A 20,562-nucleotide genomic window follows, 5' to 3' on the forward strand; every position below is an offset into this window, starting at 1 on the left:
CCTTGAGTGATGTAAGTTACACTGACCTAAGTGCTGGTGTGGACAGTGCTTGTCAGTGGGAGAGCTTCTGCCAGTGTAGTTACCACCTCATGGAGGTGGTTTTATTATGCCAACAGGAGAGAGCTCTCATGTTGGCATAGTGTCATCACCAGATGCATTACAGTGGCAGAGCTGCACTGTAGCACTTCTAGTGTAGACTAGCCCTTACTAACATCATATGGTAGAATCTGATAACTTTACATACAGTGTTGCCACACACATTACTAGGACAATAAAGATCAATAAATCATGAGTTTTCCGATGCTACCTTGCGAGGCATAGTTTGTACAAAGTTTATCATAATCTTGAAAAAGGGGTGGACATGGGGATACAGAGTGTCACAATGTTCCTTATGGGTAGACACTTAATACACACCTTTTCAACTTTTGTATAAAAGATTGTTTAAAAAAATTTCAGATCATTGTATAGGAATAAAATTAAACTTGTTCTAACTATTTTGTGACCTTGAATCTCAAAGTTCTTTATGAATTTTGATATGCCACTTGTAAATTGTTTGCTGTGTTGTAGTTGGATTGGGCCCAGGATACAAGAGACAAGGTGGGTGAAGTAATATATTTTATTGAACCAGCTTTTGCGCTACCCAGAGCTCTTTTCACCCACCTTGTCTCACTTTTAAATTGTGTATTTGTTTTATCAGGTTAACTTTTTTCTGTAACAGTCTCTTCATGCACAATAATTACCACCTCTGAATGCTTGTTAATGGCTTCTATGTGTTCTGCCTTAGTCCAATACTGGCAGGTAGTATGACTCGCTACTTACTTGTGATAAGTGGAACCATTAGTATTTACTAACTTAAATCAAATAGAAGAACTCTCACTGGGAGTATGAAGAAATCCATTAAAAAGGCATTTCTCCCCACCCCCCAGTATCTCAGATCTGCATAACCCAATTCTGGACTTCAGCTTAAAAAATGATCAGATATGTAAAATCTCTGTATATTAAATTCTTTTAGTTTAAAAGGTCAGTTGCTTGAGTTCCTCTAGTTCCCCACAGTTAATTGGAACTGATGGACTTCCAACTTTCACTATCCTGAAAGGGACTTCAGAGCATGGTAGCTAAAGAACCATTCTCACCTATTTCAGGAATGAACATGTTAGACAATGTAGTAAAGTTTTTTAATTAGGGATCTGAATATTTGAAATAGGACTCCCTTTTTTAGTACATGAAGTGAATATAGGGGTTTTATGTGCTAGCTATTACTGAGGAGTGTAAGTTTCAGTAAGAATACACCAAAACTGTGATTTCCTTTTCCCTGGTATTGACTCATGATCAAACTGCCTCCTATGTGATATCTCCTTTCCTTCCATTGTTTCTTCACCACCTGTTTAAACAGAGCACCAGGGACTTCCAGCCTTGAAACAAAGTGGGGAAAAACCAACTTACTTACATTTTCTATTTTAAACTACTGAAGACAAGCAACAGTCTTCTTGAAATTTCATTGACATTAAATCTCTTAAATAATGACCCCCAGCCCTCTGACTTACTCTGTTTTGCCTGTATTTCATAATTAATGCATATTTTTCATTTTGTGTTTTTAGGATGCTTTGCATGTGGAATGGAAAATGGATTCAGAGTTTATAATGCAGATCCTCTCAAAGAAAAAGAGAAACAAGGTGTGGGATGCTTTCTCATTTTTCTGTTAGCTCTGTTTTGAAAGGCCAGCCTACTTGTCTTCTCCACAGGGCTCTTGCCTGGGTTACTTTTTCTTCTTGCATTGAGCCCTTGTCCAATGACTGTCCTTCCAGCCAGGAAGGGCTCCACAGGGAGTCTCATTCATGCCATTTCTAGATCAGCAATTTAACTTCTGGTAATCCTCTAGTGTCTGATCTAACAGACTCAGGTGTGTGATCTTGAAGCTAGCATCAGCCTGAAACCTGTGTGGACTGGTCACTAGAGGCAGTCAGCAACACATTGCAAGTGTGAAAGAACTCAGGTGGCTCTCTAAAGTCACAGCCTAAACAACAGGTTGGGGGTGTGTTCTATAAGGGAGAGCTCCACATCAAGTGGCTAGGGGACTAGGTTGTAAACTGTATTGGGCTTTTTCTGCTGATCCTGTCATGTAAAAACTGCTTTGGTGGTTCTGTTAAAGCCTATATAGTTTTTGCTCAAGAATAAAACTCGACAGAAACATAGCAAAAACCATTCTTCTAACCAGACTGCATCTGTTCTGAGAGGAATGGCAGTGTTTTCTGACCTCAGATATAACCCTTTCTCTTCCCATACCCTCCTGTTTGACTGCCAGTGAGGCCTCCAGGGTCTCCTAACAGCCTCAGTATTTTTCCAGTCATCTTTCTTAAGCATTCTCTTGTAACTTAAAGTAGTGTGAAGGTCTCTGGTTCCAGTCTACACATCCTTTAGTTGTCCTAAGAGGGATGTAGCTCCTCTGAACTGCTTAATCTCATCCCTGCTGAGTATACTCCTACCATTCCTATTTTGCTTCCCATCCCTCAGGCTCTGCGTTCTTTAATCTGTCCCATCCCTAGCCTTTCTGATCCCACTCCTCTTTTTGCTCCTTCTGGAATTCCAGGTCTGCCTTCAGAAAGCTCACTGTCTTTCTAACTTCTTAAACTCCATTTCCTCTCTCTCCCCCTCTCCCCTCTCAAATCTGGGTGTCTGCTTCTCATTTGTCTTTTGTCTGAGACTTCCAAAGGACAGGTCTCTTTCCTAAACCTCCTGTCATGAAGGCCTTGGTGGTGGTGCATGCTCCTCCATATCTATCTGTAAATTTGAATTGTATATAATCAAACACTGTTTTCACACTACCCTCAAGCATAGTGGCTGTTATTCCTTTACATTAAACATAGACAACACCATCGCTCTGGTTTCCTGGTATCTGAGTCAGAGAGAGACTTGGTTAAAAAGCAGCTGGTTGAAGCTTAATCTGTGCAAGACAGAAGTGATGTTGTTAACAGGACCGGCTCCAGGCACCAGCAGAGGAAGCACGTGCTAAGGGCGGCATTCTGGCCATTGTTGGGGCGGCTTTTTTTTTTTTTTTTTTTTTTTTTTTTTTGCTTGGGGCGGCAAAAATGGTAGAGCTGGTCCTGGCTGGTAATCGGACACTCAGTATTGGAGGTAACTGTCTAAAACCTTGATGTTAGGGCACTTGTCCACTGACCATCAGTGTGATGCTGGACTAAAGTGTCCTTCTGGACTCTTCCTCTTGGATACCCAAATGGCGTTTTTAGCTAAAAGTTCCTTCCTATTGGACCAAAGCATTCATTATTTCCTAGTCCAGATGGTTCACAGCTACTTGGGGATGGAAGTGAATGCCATGAAAAAGCTCCAGATGGATGTGCATGTGTTGGTTCATCTTCAGAGCAAAATAGATTGAGCACGTTCCCCCTAGATCCCATTGTTCTGCATGCTGTACTGACTACCTCTGCAATACCAGATCCAGGTCAACATGCTGATCTACTGTGACCTGCCCAAGAGAACTTACTTACACTCTAAAAGAAGTACGTACCCTACCATATGCCAAATGTTCTTCAGTTCACTAGAATGGAGGTGCTTATAGCACTGTTAAGTACAAAGCCCTGGTTAGTATTAACTGCAGAGACTGGAGCCAATAAAATTAATAGTTTTGAAAATGAGATTCATGGGGGGAGAGTACTGAATTTGAGTGGCTGCCCTACAGCTATGGAACTTTCTTCCACCAGATATTGGTGACCATAGAGCTCACTGTGCAGAGTGAGATTTAAGAAGGGCTCAATTTTGCCCCTGAAGACTCATAGACTTTGTCAGAAGGGACCATTATGATCATCTAGTCTGACCTCCTGCACAATGTAGGCCACAGAATCTCACCCACCCACTCCTGTAACAAATCCCTAACCTATGTCTCAGTTATTGAAGTCCTCAAATTGTGGTTTGAAGACCTCAAGGTGCAGAGAATCCTGCAGCAAGTGACCTGTGCCCCATGCTGCAGAGGAAGGGGAAAAACCTCCAGGGCCTCTGCCAATCTGCCCTGGAGGAAAATTCCTTCCCAACCCCAAATATGGCGATCAGTTAAACCTTGAGCATGTGAGCAAGACTTACCAGCCAGCACCCAGGAAAGAATTCTCTGTAGTAACTCGGATCCCACCCCATCACAGACCATTGGGCATATTTACCTGCTAATAATCAAAGATCAATTAATTGCCAGAATTAGGCTATTCCATAATACCATCCCCTCCATAAACTTATCAAGCTTAGTCTTGAAGCCAGATATGTCTTTTGCCCCCACTACTCCCCTTGGAAGGCTGTTCCAGAACTTCACTCCTCTAATGGTTAGAAACCTTTGTCTAATTTCAAGTCTAAACTTCCTAGTGTCCAGTTTACATCCATTTGTTCTTGTGTCCACATTGGTGCTAAGCTTAAATAATTCCTCTCCCTCCCTGATATTTATCCCTCTGATATATTTATAAAGAGCAATCATATTTCCCCATAGCCTTCTATAGCTTAGGCTAAACAAGCCAAGCTCTTTGAGTTTCCTTTCATAAGACAGGTTTTCCATTCCTCGGATCATCCTAGTAGCCCTTCTCTGTACCTGTTCGAGTTTGAATTCATCCTTCTTAAACATGGGAGACCAGAAGGATGATAGAATTTTGAGAACCAAAAAGTGAAACTGGCTAGAGTAAAGTTGTACTTTTGTTTAGTTTAATTGCATAAACTGAGAAGAAAATCAAAAAAGTAAATGGCATAAAATAATGAGAAGTGCCTCTACCCTTTTCTCTTACAACTCTCCCATCACATCTGATGCTAGCTTTGATGTCTCTTCATCTCCTCTGCTTTTTTTCAATACTGCCCATAAACATGGCATGCCTACCTAATCTATATTTACTAAGCCACTTTTTCTCTCAAAATCCTTCCTAAAAAGCCTCTTCTTTCTTATCTGCAAGAAGTGTTAATGTACCATAAAAGAGAAATGAATTTTAATGGGATCATAGATTATATACATACCATAAATAAGTAACTTCTTGTTTTCCAGTTTAAAAAAGTATACTTCAGTATTTTGGTTGGGGGAGGGACACCATACTTTTTTGGCAATCGTAAACCATTTTGAATATCTAAGTGTCCTGTGTTGTTCGTGTTTTATTTTTTGGTGGGTTTTTTTTTTAAATGTAACTTGTGGTCTCTTCTGAAAAAGCTGTTAATTGTGGCTAAGAGTAATCACTTTTCTTTTGATTCTCTTAGTATCCAGATGGGGACAGGAGGAGATCTCCACACAGTTATCTTTCCATAGTGTAGATAACTGAGAGTAGCCTTAGTCATATACTGAAGCATTTTCTTGTGGCAATGCAGTAAAAGGCCTGTTAACATGGGCTTGACCTCAACTGTATTTTGCACTTCTGTAGTAAATTCTAAAATGTCACAATTTCTGTAAAGAAGAAAATGTTTCAATGCTATCTTAGACCCATTCTGCTGTGAAATTAAGTGCTGAGTATATTTACAAATTTCATTTTTTTTTGTTTTTGTTTTACAGAATTTCTAGAAGGAGGCGTTGGCCATGTTGAAATGTTGTTTCGGTGTAACTATTTAGCATTAGTTGGTGGAGGAAAAAAGCCAAAATATCCACCTAACAAAGGTACGGTGTTGAGCACTAAGGAACATATTTCATAAATATTTCTGGCATCTCTGCGGTATCCAACAAGAAACCTCAACCTAAATTTTTTTTTATAGAATCCAGAAAGTTTGCGTGTAGCCTTTGAGTTGCAACTTGCCTAAAATTGTTTTAGTATTTTAAGTTCAGTGAATATGTATCTTCCTCTTAAGCCAATGGGAATTGTGCCTGCTGGTGAATTTGGCCCCAAACTCTACATCTCTATTTCTGTCATGCTTACCTTGGAATATCTGTGGCTCTTTCTACATTTTACTTGGTGAATGGCTTGCTCACCATTTTCTAAGATGTTGAAAATAAACACCAAAGAAACCTACTCTGGAATGCTTGCATTTGTGATGGTGAAATTTCACCATTGCTCAGACCTGCATGCCAATAAAAATCAGCCATGCAAAAATAGAAAGGAAATGTGACAGAGCTGCAAGCCTGGCCAATGATTTGTAAATTGGCTAAAACTTTCTAATACATTTTAACAATTTAAAAAGCTCTGTCTGAGAGCGCTAGGCTGAGGGGAAATCTTCGCAGATTTCTTGCAGTAATGGTTTTACAATTCACTTTCAATCTTGACAATATTGGAAACTTTCCCAGAAGCCATAGTTATACTCATTATTGTGCCTGACATGTTTAGAGAACTTGACAAACACTAACAAAATATTAATTAAGCCCCTCCTCTGTGACCAAGTCTTTCTGAACTGGAGGACTTGGTGGTCTGAGATTAGGGTGACCAGATGTCCCAAAAATTGGGTCATTTTTCTTATATAGGCTTCCCCCTTCTTCCCCCCCCCCCCCCCCATCCCGATTTTTCACACTTGCTGTCTGGTCACCCTATCTGAGATGCACAAAGACCGAAAGATTGGCACTTGACAAACAATTGAAAAACCTCCAAAACTAAGCCTTTGTTTCCAAGTCAGGGAAGCTGGCCTGCTCTCAGTGCTAAATTGTAAGGTGCTGGCCATTTTAGTGTGTTTTTTTTTTTTTTTTTAATTTTTATTTTTGAGTCAGGTTATAATGGATGCTCATAATAGGGTAGCAGTGAAGTGGCCTGTATTTCATCATAATTGCTGCAACTTCAGCTATTTGCATTCATATATCTTTAAATCTGATAAAAACCATCGACACTGATGTACCTATTCAAACCAGTTGATCTGAAAGTGAAAGACTGTCTTTTCAATTAAGGCATCCAATCCCCACATCTTAGTGTGAAAGAAAATGTAGAATCAAATGAAGTAAAAATCTTAAATGAATCCACATGTTCCATACTATCCATAAAGATTATAATTCCATGCTCTAATAAGAATATACCAGTAGGGATCTATTATCAACCACCTGACCAGGACAGTGATAATGACTATGAAATGCTAATGGAGATTAGAGAGGCTATGAAAATAAAGAATTCAGTAATAGTGGGGGATTTCAATTATCCCTATATTGACTGGGTACTTATCACCGGAGGACAAAATGCAGAGAGAAAATTTCTCAACACTTTTAAATGACTGCTTTCTTGAAGCAGCTGGTACAGGAACCTACAAGGGGAGAGGCAATTCTCAATTTAGTCCTGAGTGGAGCACGGGATCTGGTCCAAGAGGTAACTATAACAGGACCACTTGGAGATAGTGACCATAATATAATATTAAACATTCTTGTGGTGGGAAGAACACATCAGCAGCCCAACACTGTGGCATTTAATTTCAGAAAGGGGAACTATGCAAAAATGAGGAGGCTAGTTAAGCAGAAATTAAAAGGTACAGTGACTAGAGTGAAATCCCTGCAAGCTGCATGGATGCTTTTCAAAGACATCATAATAGAGGTCCAACTTAAATGTATACCTCAAATTAAAAAACACAGTAAAAACTAAAGAGCCACCATGGCTTAACTATGTAAAAGAAGCATCTTTTAAAAAGTGGAAGTCAAATCCTAGTGAGGTAAATAGAAAGGAGCATAAACACTGCCAAATGAAGAGTAAAAATGTATTAAGAAAAGCTAAAAAAGAGTTTGAAGAAGAGCTAGCCAAAAATTGAAAAGGTAATAACAAAATATTTAAGTATATCAGAAGCAGGAAGCCTGCTAAGCAACCAGTGGGGCCCCTGGATAATCAGGATAAAAAAGGAGCACTTAAAGAGGATAAAGTCATTGCAGAGAAACTAAATGAATTCTTTGCTTCAGTCTTCATGGCTGAGGATGTTAGGGAGATTCCCAAACCTGAGACATCCTTTGTAGGTGACAAATCTGAGGAATTGTCACAGACGGAAGTGTCATTAGAGGAGGTTTTGGAATTTAATAAACTTAACAGTAACAAGTCACCGGGACCAGATGGGATTCATCCAGGAGTTCTGGAAGAACTCAGATGTGAAATTGCAGAACTATTAACTATGATTTGCAACCTGTCCTTTAAATCCACTTCTGTACCCAGTGACTGGAAGACAGCTAATATAATGCCAATATTTAAAAAGGGCTCTAGAGGTGATCCTGGCAATTATAGACCGGTAAGTCTAATGTCAGTACCGGGCAAACTAGTTGAAACAAAAGAATAACATTCAGACACATAGAAGAACATAAATGGATGGGCAAAAGTCAACATGGTTTCTGTAGAGGGAAATCATGACTTACTAATCTATTAGTTCTTTGAAGGGTTCAACAAACATGTGGACAAGAGGGATCCAGTGGACATAGTGGACTTAAATTTCCATAAAGCCTTTGACAAGGTCCCTCACCAAAAACTGTTATGTAAATTAAATTGTCATGGGATAAGAGGGAAGATCCTTTTGTGAATTGAGAACTGGTTAAAAGACAGGGAACAAAGGGTAGGAATAAATGGTAAATTTTCAGAATGGAGAGGGGTAACTAGTGGTGTTCCCCAAGGGTCAGTCCTAGGACCAGTCCTATTCAACTTACTCATAAATGATCTGGAGAAAGGGGTAAATAGTGAGGTGGCAAAGTTTGCAGATGATACTAAACTGCTCAAGGTAGTTAAGACCAAAGCAGACTGTGAAGAACTTCAAAAAGATCTCACAAAACTAAGTGATTGGGCAACAAAATGGCAAATGAAATTTAATGTGGATAAATATAAACTAATGCACACTGGGGGGAGGGGGGGAAATAACCCCAACTATACATACAATAAAATGGGAGCTAATTTAACTACAACTAATTGGGAAAGATCTTGGAGTCATCGTGGATAGTTCTCTGAAGATGTCCATGCAGTGTGCAGTCAAAAAAGCAAACAAAATGTTAGGAATCATTAAAAAGGAATGGAGAATATCTTATTGCCTTTATATAAATCCATGGTATGCGCACATCTTGAGTACTGCGTACAGATGTGGTCACCTCAGCTCAAAAAAGATATACTGGCATTAGAAAAGGTTCAGAAAAGGGCAACTAAAATGATTAGGTGTTTGGAATGGGTCCCATATGAGGAGAGGTTAGAGGCTAGGACTTTTCCACTTGGAAAAGAGGAGACTAAGGGGGGATATGATAGAGGTATATAAAATCACAAATGGTGTGGAGAAAGTGAATAAGGAAAAGTTATTTATTTGCTCCCATAAGATAAGAACTGGGGGCCATCAAACGAAATGAATGGGCAGCAGGTTTTAAAACAAGGAAGTTCTTCTTCCACAGGTTAACTGTGCGCTGTGTGAACTCTTTGCCTGAGGAGGTTGTGAAGGCTAGGACTATAACAGCGTTTAAAAGAGAACTGGATAAATTCATGGAGGTTTAAGTCCATTAATGGCTATTAGCCAGGATGGATAAGGAATGGTGTCCCTAGCCTTTGTTTGTCAGAGGGTGGAGATGGATGGCACTTGATCATTGGCTGTTAGGTTCACTCCCTCTGGGACACCTGGCATTGGCCATTGTCGGCAGACAGGATACTGGGCTGGATGGAGCTTTGGTCTGACCCAGTGTGGCTGTTCTTATGTTGCTTTCTTTTAAAGTGTCATAACTATAAAGGAAAGGGTAACAGCCCTCCGGTGTACAATACTACAAAATCCCACCTCTCCCACCATGTCAAAGTTCCTTCCCCACTCTGAACTCTAGGGTACAGATGTGGGGACCTGCATGAAAACCAGATCTAAGCTGGTAGTTAAGCTTAGAGGTTCTCATGCAGGGTCCCACATCTGTATCCTAGAGTTCAGAGTTCAGAAACTTGACAAAGTGTCAGCCTTTGTATTATATTCAGCAACTATACCACCTAAGACTTAACTAGAAAGCTCAATCTGATGGGAGATGGCAAAAGAAAACACATGGTGCTGCAGTAAGTGGTTTGAAGTGCATGGAGTTCTTTCAGTTCATGTTGAACCAATCCACAGGTGTTATAATTTACTGTTGTACTGGAGATGCATCTTTTCAGATAGCATTTAGAATGGGGGTCTTGACCACTTGTCATTTTTGCCCTGGTGTCTTGGTTGTATTTCATTTCCATAATTAATCTAGCTACCTAAATCCTCTGTTTCAATTAGTTGTATTCACTTCTATCCTAAAGTATTTTATGCTGGTGTATACTCTTAAACAGATGCAATGTTCCTCTACAGCAGAGGTGGACAAACTATGGCCCTCAGGACTGTTCTGCCTAGCCTCTGAGATCCTGGCCCAGGAGGCTAGCCCTTGGCCCCTCCCATGCTGTTCCCCCTCCCCCACAGACTCCGTCTGCTGCGCCGGGCTGTGAGCTGCTGTGGCAGTGCAGCTGCAGAGCCCGGCCTGACCCGGTGCTCTGTGCTGTGCAATGTGTGGCTGGCTCCTGCCGGGTGGCACAGCTGCCTGTCCTGGTGCAGCTGTGCTGCCAGCCACTCATGCTCCAGGCAGTGTGGTAAGGGAGAAGGGTGGGGGGTTGGGAGCGTGGATAGGGGTGAGGGTGGAGAACAAGGGGGTTGAATGGGGGCAGGGGTTCCGGGGGTGGTTGGATGGGACAGGAGTACTGGGGGGCAGTCAGAAAGGAGAGGAGGGTGTTGCATGGGGTAGTGGGGGGCAGTTGGGGCGGGTCAGGGGACGGGGTGGTCAGGGGACAGAGAAGGTGGATGGGGCAGGGATCCGGGGTGGCTGTCAGGGAACGGGGGGTTGGATGTGGCAGGAGTCACGGTGGGGCTGTGAGGGGTGAGAAGCAGGGGGGGTTGGATAGTGAGTGGGGGCTGGGCCACGCCTGCCTGTTTTGGGAGGCACAGCCTCCCCTAACCGGTTCTCCATACAATTTCTGAAACCTGATGGTTTGCCCGCCCCTGCTCTACAGAGTTAGTTGCATTTCAAAGATGAGTAAAGTGAGTTTATTTTTGTTTGGTTTCTACATATTTTGTACAGCACTCTGGAAACACTTGAGATTAATGTTATAGTAATACCTTGACAATTGTGCTTCTGTCTTAATTCTTTACTACTTAATTTAGGGGAGGGAAAGCAACCATCCACTGCGGTGAGCCCAGGCTGAATACAAAACCAGGACCAATGTCCAGAAAATAGCTCCTCTTGTCACTTTATCAAACTGATACAAGTGCTTTCCAGTTAGGCAGTGATTGTGTCAAACTTTTTAGAAATCTGAAATGAAATATTACTGCTGTTCTGATGGGATCTTTTTCACCATTTTAGTGATGATCTGGGATGATCTGAAAAAGAAGACAGTTATTGAAATAGAATTTTCAACAGAAGTTAAAGCAGTTAAATTGCGAAGAGATAGGTAGGTATGAGTAAAAATTTATTCCATGTGCAAGGTGGTGTTTGTCTGTTACGTGTAGAGGTGTGTTTGAGAGATTCTCAGTTGTTTATAAAGGAAATTCTTTAAAGCATATGTTTGCAACTAGAAATCTATTTAAAATGGGGCTTTTGGACAAGCTTTTTAAAGGGTGAGTGGATCAAAGCTCAAGTAGATTGGTGTATAGCTTACCACTGATTCTTCCTGCTTTGCCATGTACAGAAGAGTGTTACAGGAATTCCTGTTGGTCTGTAGCAGGAACCTCTGCTTGAATATGTGAACAGCTGGCACCTATCTGCTTTCTGTCTTGTTAATTAACCTACAGCCATGACAAAGGGGTTTTGCAGGAACTGCAGTTACTGCTGGTTGGGAGGGTAAAAGTGTAAGAATCAAATTTAAGTATGTTGAAGGCATTGTACAATTGAAATAATTATGCATTAATAGTTCTGTGTGTATCTGTCTCTATCCCCTTTCCCTGCTCTTGATTTGAGAAGACATAAGTGCTTCCCTTTTTATCTGTTTCAGAATTGTGGTAGTTTTGGACTCCATGATTAAAGTTTTCACATTCACACACAATCCCCACCAGTTGCATGTTTTTGAAACCTGCTACAACCCTAAAGGTTAGTAGTGTACTTCAAGTGGGGGAAGGTACATGTTCTTTTTTGGCCTTTGTTACTCTTCTTTTGAGTTTGTCCCATTTTTATCATGACATTACTCATCTAGTTGAAGTTCCTTGCTTTATTCACTTTCTGTTAAATTTCATTAACAATGACTTGTTTTGAAACATTACAGTCATACACTTGTGGGATGATGCTTTTGTTGCTAACAGTTAGCATAAAGTCTATTTCACAATGCTTCATAACACTATTGCAGGAAAACGCTCTCACTTAATCGACATTATACATGGGTTTGGTTTGTCAAAGAAAGATGGTGCTGCCCTTTTCTGCACAGTACTTGTAAAGTTACAAATCTGTGTGCTCTGAAAATGGATGAGTTTTCTAGCACAGAATACTAATGAGCAAGGATAGTTCCTACTAAAGAGACAGCAGTAGCTCACATCATGGAACGGGCCACCCAAATACCAAGAGAATCTGCTTCAAGATGGGAATAACCCTATTCTGACTGCACAGTCCCAGTTGTCACCTACCATCCCACACTGGAACCCCTATGGGTATCATTAAGCACTTACAAACCATACTCAATGGGGCCACATCCTGAAATCAATCTTTCCTGAACCCCTCTTCTGGCCTTCAAACAGCCCCCCCAACTTCTCCAAGCTCCTCACAGACCGGGACACACCAACTCAAAGCAGCACTAGACCCTGCCAGAACAACAGACACACAGCCTGCAGACATATCACCACTGTTACGATGATAAATACGCCCCCAACACACCTTTCAAGATCCATGGGTCTTACACATGCCTATCCCAACATGTGGTGTACCAGTGCACTAAATGCCCCCAAAACAACTATATGGATGAAACGAGACAATCACTGTGCTCGAATGAACTTGCACAGAAAAATAAGACACCCTATCACTTGTGGGCACTTGTTCGTTTGTTTTTCTCCTCCACAAAGTGGTTCCTCTATATCTGACCTCTCAGTTCTCATCCTCAAAGGAAACTTGCACAACACCTTCAAAAGATGACCTTGGGTGCTTAAAGTCATATGCTAGACATTAAAAATCCTGGACTGCCTAGAGTTACTGAATTTTTGGCTTATTACAACAATCTATAACCCACTACAACCCGCCAGTCTTTTTTGGCCCTCCTTTCTGCCCTATAGCTGGCAAGGTGTTAGTGGGCCATGTAACACACATTAACCTACAAGACCACTCAAGGTGAACTAATTACACTAAACCAGGGGTTCTCAGGACAAATTATTTGGTGGCCTCGGAGAGCAGCGACCAACTCTTGCTGGTGGCTGCTCTAACACTTTTTTCCTAAAATACTTAATTAGCTTCAGGAAAAACAAATATGCACAAATAAATACGCACACATACACATCCTAATAATGGTAATTAATTTATTGCTAGTTAGTAAGCCTTTTGTGAAAGGTGATATTAACATACAAGTATCACTTTCACAGCAGACTTACTCAGCTCTGGCAAGTTTCAGGACAAATTAAGCCCTGGATGGGGAGGGGGTTGGAGGAGGCAGTGTGGGCCAGGGAGGCAGCAGTGAGCCAGATCCTGAAGCTCCATGGCCAGAGGACAGAGCCCGAAGCCATGCAGTCAGAGCATGGGGCCTCCCACCATGCAGCCAGAGCCCGTGACTAGAGCCTGGCGCCCCACCACCTCAGGACTGAAGCTTAACGCCTGGGTCCTACTGCCCCTCGGAAGGTAGGGAACTCATTAGCTGCTCTTCCAGTGTTATGCCCCACCTGTCTTCAGAGGGGGGCAGGGCCCAACCCCTGCCGATGGCCCCAGCAATCAACACCAAGGTGGTGTATCCAGGAACACCAAGGTGGTGTATCCAGGTGCACCAAGGAGGAGGGGCCAGTCCCCCCCAATAACAGTACAGAAGGCTGTGGCCACAAGAAAAGCCACTGGTGGTCGCATGCGGTTAGTGGCTGCATTTGAGAAATGCTGCACTAAACAATCTCTCCCACCTTGTATTTAACTGTGATACTCTGCGTATGTGTTTCCCAGACTGGAAGAGCTCTGTGTAAACTAAAACACTTGTCTCTCGCCAAGAGAAATTGGTTCAATAAAATATTACCTCGCCCTCCTTGTCTCTACTAAGAAGACAGCACTTAATTATCAATCCTTTCAGTCTTTATAACACTGGTATTGTCTGTAATACAGTCTCTCTCCACATACTCCTCACTCACTTGGAGAACTAAGTGCTCTTAAATCACTGCTGAGCTTTTCAGATTAAGTATCCAAGTGTGGTGCATGCTATAGAAATACTACTTGGATCAGGGCCTCATTGAGCTAGGCATGTACATGGCGGCATAGCCCTGTCCAAAAGTACTTAAAATCTATGCTACCATTAATAAGCTGAGATAGGGACTTTCAAAAGGCTGCCATGGTTGCTAATGTCACTGGCATGTCTGGGTCAAACTTGTGTGCATGGTAGTGTAATTTGCACATAAATTGCACCTACTTAAAGGCCAAGGAGCCAGTAGGTCTAAATTAGAGGATCTCTATTTTACCTTGATCCGTGTTCCCCCTTCCTTTCTCCCTCCCCCCCCCCCCCCCCGAGCAGAAGGCACTTCTGCCCCACTGGTGTGACTTGCACCAATTTACCCCTTAGACTTAATGGGCCAGATTCAGGAGAGACATGTAAGTTCCATTTCAGTAAATAGGTACTAGCTTGAAGTCTGAGGGGGGCCAGAAGATGATGATGCTGCTTAGTCTGGCTTTGGATGGATTAATTAATTAATTTATTTGGCTTTGAGTTGATACATAGTTGAAACTAATTTTGCCTCTCCAACTTCAGTTTTATTCTAAAATATGTATTTTGTTACCCTGTTTTTTAAATTTTGGCAAAGTGACATCTTCTTTGGACTTCTATAGGCTTTGGACCACCTTGCAGTAGCTAAGTACATCAAGCCTGTAAAGCTACTTGCTGAAAATGTCCAGATTCTTAGACAAAACATGGGCTGTCCCAGAGATCACTGTTAGTTTGCAATGCTCCTTTTTAACACCCCTTTCTCCCCCCCCCCTCCATTTGCTTGTACATGCACTGCACTTACTGCTGGATAATATCTGGAGATATTGGAAACTTGTCTAACCTTGTCTTCACTTTTTGTAGTAAACTATTTCTAAATTTCAGATGTGACATTAGGATTTCCCTTTGTTAAAATTGTTGTAGTGTATTGTAACTACTGTCTGGTATGGTTTTTATGATTTTCAAAGCTTTTTTTTTTAAATGCTCCTTTTTTGTCAATTTTGTTTTTTAGGTCTCTGTGTCCTTTGTCCAAATAGTAATAATTCCCTTCTTGCATTCCCTGGAACACATACCGGGCATGTGCAGATAGTGGATCTGGCTAATACAGAAAAGCCTCCTGTAGACATACCAGCTCATGAAGGAGTCTTGAGCTGTATAGCTTTAAACCTGCAGGGAACAAGAATTGCAACAGCATCAGAAAAAGTAAGCAAATTATCAAATGTTCTATTATCAGTGGCTATATCTATGAATACACTATATGGTCCTAATATTAATGAAAAAATGCTTTGTTACACTGTAAGTACTGGAAAACTAAGTCTAAGGAGCCTAGTGTGCACAGATTTTTTCCCATTGATCTTGACTCCTCCCTTGGTAAAACTGAATACTTCCCTAGAGATCTGTCATGATTCTCTAGCAGCCTTGAGCTGAGACATAACTTCATTCAGTAACCCAGAGGACTTATTCAAATTGAGTCCAGCTATCTTGAGCCAAGAACAGGCTTCGTTTACTATACTGGACTCATGGGCGGCAGGTGAACCACAGGCTGAGGGAGGCTATCCCCCGGCCGACCCACCCCTTCTGCCCAGTGCCCTGCCCCTCCCTTCCCCCACTGGAGTCCAGAGGACTCCTCCCTCCAGAGCACCCGCTGGGCAGACAGTGCAGAGTCCTTGCTGCAGGTTGGCCCCCAGTAGCTCCAGCCCTCCCAAAAATGGGAGAGGCCTATGCAACGTGGAGGCAAAAGCAGCCCCCTACCCATGTCCCAGGCACCTCTCCCAGGGCAGATGGAGTAACCCAGGCTTCCCCCAGCTGCTTGCACAGCTCTCCTCAACCCAGTTCGGCCCAGGGTGGGCCGCAGAGCTGCAGCCCAGCCATAAGAGCTGGGCAGCTGTGGGAGCCACGGCGGATCCTCCACCTGCCCAGTGTGGAGGGCCCAAGCAGCCCCCGACCCATGTCTCTGCTTCCTGGGTTCCCCACCCAGGGCAGGTGGCAGGTTCACAGCTGCCTGCAAGGCTCTTACCATGGCTGGGCTGTGGCTCTGAACCCCCCCTTCCCCTCTCCCCAGCTGAGTGAGGGAGAGCCATGTGGGCAGCTGTGGGGAGCCAGCATGGAGTCGTAGATCTTCCTCCTACCCTGGGTGACTGGGGAGCCCTGGGGGCAGGGACACAGGCTGCTCTCAGTCCCCCTGCACCCCAGACAGATGGTCTGCTGTGGTTTCCCACGGCTCCCTGGGCTCCCTGGCCGGGCTCCACCATGGGAAGGAAGAGCTGCAGCAGAGCGCAGTGGGAAGCAGGAGGGGGTCTGGGGGGTGGAGTGTGGGTGGGGCCACACAGGCAGTTTGGGCAGGCTTGGCCTTCCCCTGCCTTTTGATACCTGCCACCCATGACTGGCGTCTTAATTTGCTTCCAAGGAATCCATGATTTACTGAAAGACAACCTTCTTGAGCCTAAAGCTTCAGAAAATTGTCATCTTCCACTATCCCTGACCGTCTTGTACATGGACATACAAACCTGTAACTGGTCAAACTACTAACTAAAAAGCTCATTTCCGGAAGGGCGGGCATTCTACAAGTCTGTCAGGTGCTGGACTAGCTAGTCTACTATCTAGGATTCAGTTCAGCTTGAACTTGATTTTTAGCTTCAGATCCAGGAACATAATTGATCACTACGTTGAATAATGTTTTCCAAGCTTTATACATTCCTAGAAAATATTTTACAGCTCTACCAGACCCTTTTGAACTGCATAATTTAGAAGTCACTACTATAGGGATACCAATGGATTTTCATTTTTGGCATGATGCCGGGAACTCTGCTGTTGAAGACCGTCCTCATTTCATTGTAAAACCTTTGTAACTTCTAGGACTGGAGGACTATAAACCTGTTTGGGCATCCTGTTTTAATATTGGTATCACAATCAGAATAACTTGATTAGATAACAGCTAATCACTGCCTTTACATAATTTTTGGGTGCAGGCTTCCAAAAGCACCCAAGTGACTCGGAACCGTTTTCACTAAAAGTAGGATTTGCACTCCTGAATCAGTTGCGCTTTAAAAGCTCTCTAAAGTCAGCCAGTATGTGAGGAGCATGGAAGCAAATCTCCACTGGACACTCTTCATGCTGCTGTGTCAAGGGATGTCTTTTTCAGAAGATGGTCGTGTATAGCTGTAACTTTGCAGGGACACCACTTTTAAAAACAGGAGCTTAAAGTTAGGACCCTAGAGCCACAGTGAGGCATCTCAGGGATGAGATTTAAAAAAAATGTTTACTTCAGTGCTCCAGATTCACTTAAACACTCAAATCTCACCTGTGGGCTCCTAAATACAGACCTAGATCTTAACCTTAAACTGCTTCTGTTTTTGAATACTTTGGCTGCACATTTCCTGTCATATCTCCGCCTTTGCTCCCATTTGTGGATTGTGCTGCTCTTTACCTATATCTCCTCTGCCATTTTGAAGAGCAGAGTGGAAAGAATGCAAGGCAGAGCGCTTCACAAGAGGCCCCATGTATATGGAGACTGCAGGAAGACTTAAATACAGTCTGGTGAACTCCACTTTAGAGGAACTGGAGGAATGAAAAGCCAAATCATAGCTATACTTTTTGCTACCTTTCCTCCTATCCTTCAACTGAAATAAGCTCTCAAACAACTGTCTTTCTAGAATCTTGGCTGTATTAATGTACATTCCAGTAGCACCAAATGCTTTTTAAAAAAAAACAAAAAACCTGGCAGTCTTTCCTAAATTAAGATTAAAAATCCAATCCTGTCCCTAAAGGGAAGGAGAATGACAGAGATGAAAAGCCGGAGGGACAGAGTGAGATGAAAGGTAGTGATTGAAGGTAGACCAGGGTGGACTACTGTTCTCCTGCAGGCTGAGCATAGCTCCTGAATAACTTTTTAAATGGTTTAATCCATATGTGTAAACTGAGGTAAGAGCATATGTAAGGGACCATCATTAATGATCAATGAGGTAGGCAACTACTTCAAACTACATTGCTTATTGAATGTGCTATAAGCATTGTCTAAAAGTTAGCATTACTTACAAAGTTAGCCTCTTTTTATCAAGTTAATCTATCCTTTACTGATCTCGACTGAGAATTAAACTCATGCAGTAATTTTGGCTCTAACTCCCATTTTCAAGGGACTGTACTGTGTACTAGACTTCCGTCAGATGAAAGTGGTACAGTACTTAGAAAGTAACTAGCACTATTTCTTCCCCTTTTAAAAGCAGTCTTATTGTACGTGTTTGAATTGGTCTGCTATTTAAGACTAAATACATGTTTACATAGAATTGGAGGACTGGAAGGGATCTTGAGAGATCTAGTCCAGTCCCCTGCACTCATGGTAGGACTGAGTATTATCTAGACCATCCCTGACAGGTATTTGTCTTACCTGCTCTTAAAAATCTCCAATGATGGAGATTTCATCACCTCCCTCAGCAATTTAGTCCAGTGCTTCACCATCCTGACAGTAAGATTTTATTAATGTCTGTCCTAAATCACCCTTGCTGCAATTTAAGCTCATTGCTTCTTGTCCTGTCCTCAGTGGATAAAGAGAACAATTTTTCTCCCTCTTCCTTGTAACAACCTTTTATGTACTTGAAAACTGTTATGTCCCCTCTGTCTTCTCTATTCCAGACTAGACAAACCCAATATTTTCAATCTTCCCTCATAGGTCATGTTTTCTAGACCTTTAATTTTTGTTGGTCTTCTCTGGACTTTCTCCAATTTGAACATATCTTTCCTGAAACGTGGTGTCTTGAACTGGACACATACTCCAGTTGTGGCCTAATCAGCACAGAGTAAAGTGGAAGAATTTTTTCTCATGTCTTGCTTACAACGTTCCTGCTAATACATTAAACGTGTGTGTGTGGGGGGGGGGGGGGGGTTGTGTGTGGGGTTTTTTTATTTTTTTTTTTTTTGGCGTCAGTGTTACGCTGACTCATTTAGCTTGAGCCACATGACCCTCACATCCTTTTCTGCAGTTCTCCTTCCTAGGCAGTCATTTCCCATTTTGTATGTGTGCAACGGAGTGTTCCTTCCTAAGTGGAGTGCTTTGCATATGTCCTTACTGAATTTCATCCTATTTCTTTCAGACCATTTCTCCAGATCATTTTGAATTTTAATCCTATCCTCCAAAGCACTTGCAACCCCTCCCAGCTTAGTATTGTCCACAAAACTTAGTGTACTCCTCTATGCCATTAACTAAATCACTGATGATATTGAAAAGCACCAGATCCACAGCTGATCCCTGTTGGACCCCATGCGTTATGCCCTTCCAGTTAGACTGTGAACCATTGATAACTACTCTCTGGGAACAGTCTGCCAACCAGATATGCACCCACCTAGCTCCATCTAGGTTATATAGTTCCTAGTTTATAAGGTCATGTGAGATAGTATCAAAAGCTTTACTAAATTCAAAATATAACACATCTACCACTTTTCCCCATCCACAAGGCTTGTTGCACTAAGAAAGCTATGACACTGTTTTGACATGAATGTGGTATTCTGAGGGAGTGCAGTTTGACTTTCTTATTGGGTCTCTTGAATGGCTTGGTTTACTGAAATGGGATAATGCTTTGCAATGGGGATTGCCTGATGCCAGGTGGTGTGAGAAATATTAGCTTGGAGAACAGTACTCAGGGAATCCTTCCAGAAGATTCCAACACAATCAACTACACTTGTGGATGTTCCTGCTTTATGTTGTCTGGTCTTGGTTTAACTGAGAAATGCAGAGAGTAGTGACAGAGGAGGAGGATTTCTGAATGTGAGAAATGGATGATTGGAATGTTTGCTCAGCTTATTGGAAACACGTTCCAGTAAACCAATATGAGGACTCAGTAACATTTCAGAATATTACAACTGGCGATCTGTACATTACTAAATAGTTGTGCTGATGTTGGTCAAACAAGGCACCATGCCATAAAATAGACCCATGGTGTAAACAGAAGACTCCAGTACTTTCAAATCTTAAGCATACCTTAATGAGGGATCCTCCTGGTTCATAATGGGCTAAAAATAATCCACACACAAGTAAATTAGGATTTGATATTCTTAGCAAGATGCTAATGTTTCAGGATGTTGGACTGCATGGGACGTGCTTGCAGTACCTTATGAATACAGGATAGTTAAGGACTTCTTCCTCCTTCAGTAATAAAATGTTTTATTACTTTTTTCCAGGGGACTCTCATAAGAATATTTGATACTTCATCGGGGCATTTAATCCAGGAGTTACGAAGAGGTTCACAAGCAGCTAATATCTACTGGTAAGCCTTAACATTTTTTTTCCCCTTCTGAATGTACTTTCTCCATCATTTGATGCGTCTGGTGTCTTTTTGTGCTGAGATTGCAC

At 42.2% G+C, this 20,562-nt stretch overlaps 1 protein-coding gene across 1 annotated transcript in view; it reads left to right on the top strand.

Annotated features, from left to right (window-relative positions):
- WDR45B (WD repeat domain 45B) overlaps positions 1-20,562 on the top strand; it is a 65,645-nt gene that overhangs the window by 42,460 nt on the left and 2,623 nt on the right. The window contains exons 2-7 of the mRNA XM_050919414.1: positions 1,598-1,673; positions 5,519-5,620; positions 11,222-11,309; positions 11,850-11,944; positions 15,232-15,422; positions 20,391-20,476. Of these exons, the coding sequence (XP_050775371.1) occupies positions 1,616-1,673; positions 5,519-5,620; positions 11,222-11,309; positions 11,850-11,944; positions 15,232-15,422; positions 20,391-20,476 (620 nt within the window). The 5' untranslated portion in view covers positions 1,598-1,615. The remainder of the gene's footprint in view (positions 1-1,597; positions 1,674-5,518; positions 5,621-11,221; positions 11,310-11,849; positions 11,945-15,231; positions 15,423-20,390; positions 20,477-20,562) is intronic.

Source organism: Gopherus flavomarginatus, chromosome 12, assembly GCF_025201925.1.
Source record: "Gopherus flavomarginatus isolate rGopFla2 chromosome 12, rGopFla2.mat.asm, whole genome shotgun sequence".
In the NCBI taxonomy this organism is placed as follows: domain Eukaryota; kingdom Metazoa; phylum Chordata; order Testudines; family Testudinidae; genus Gopherus; species Gopherus flavomarginatus.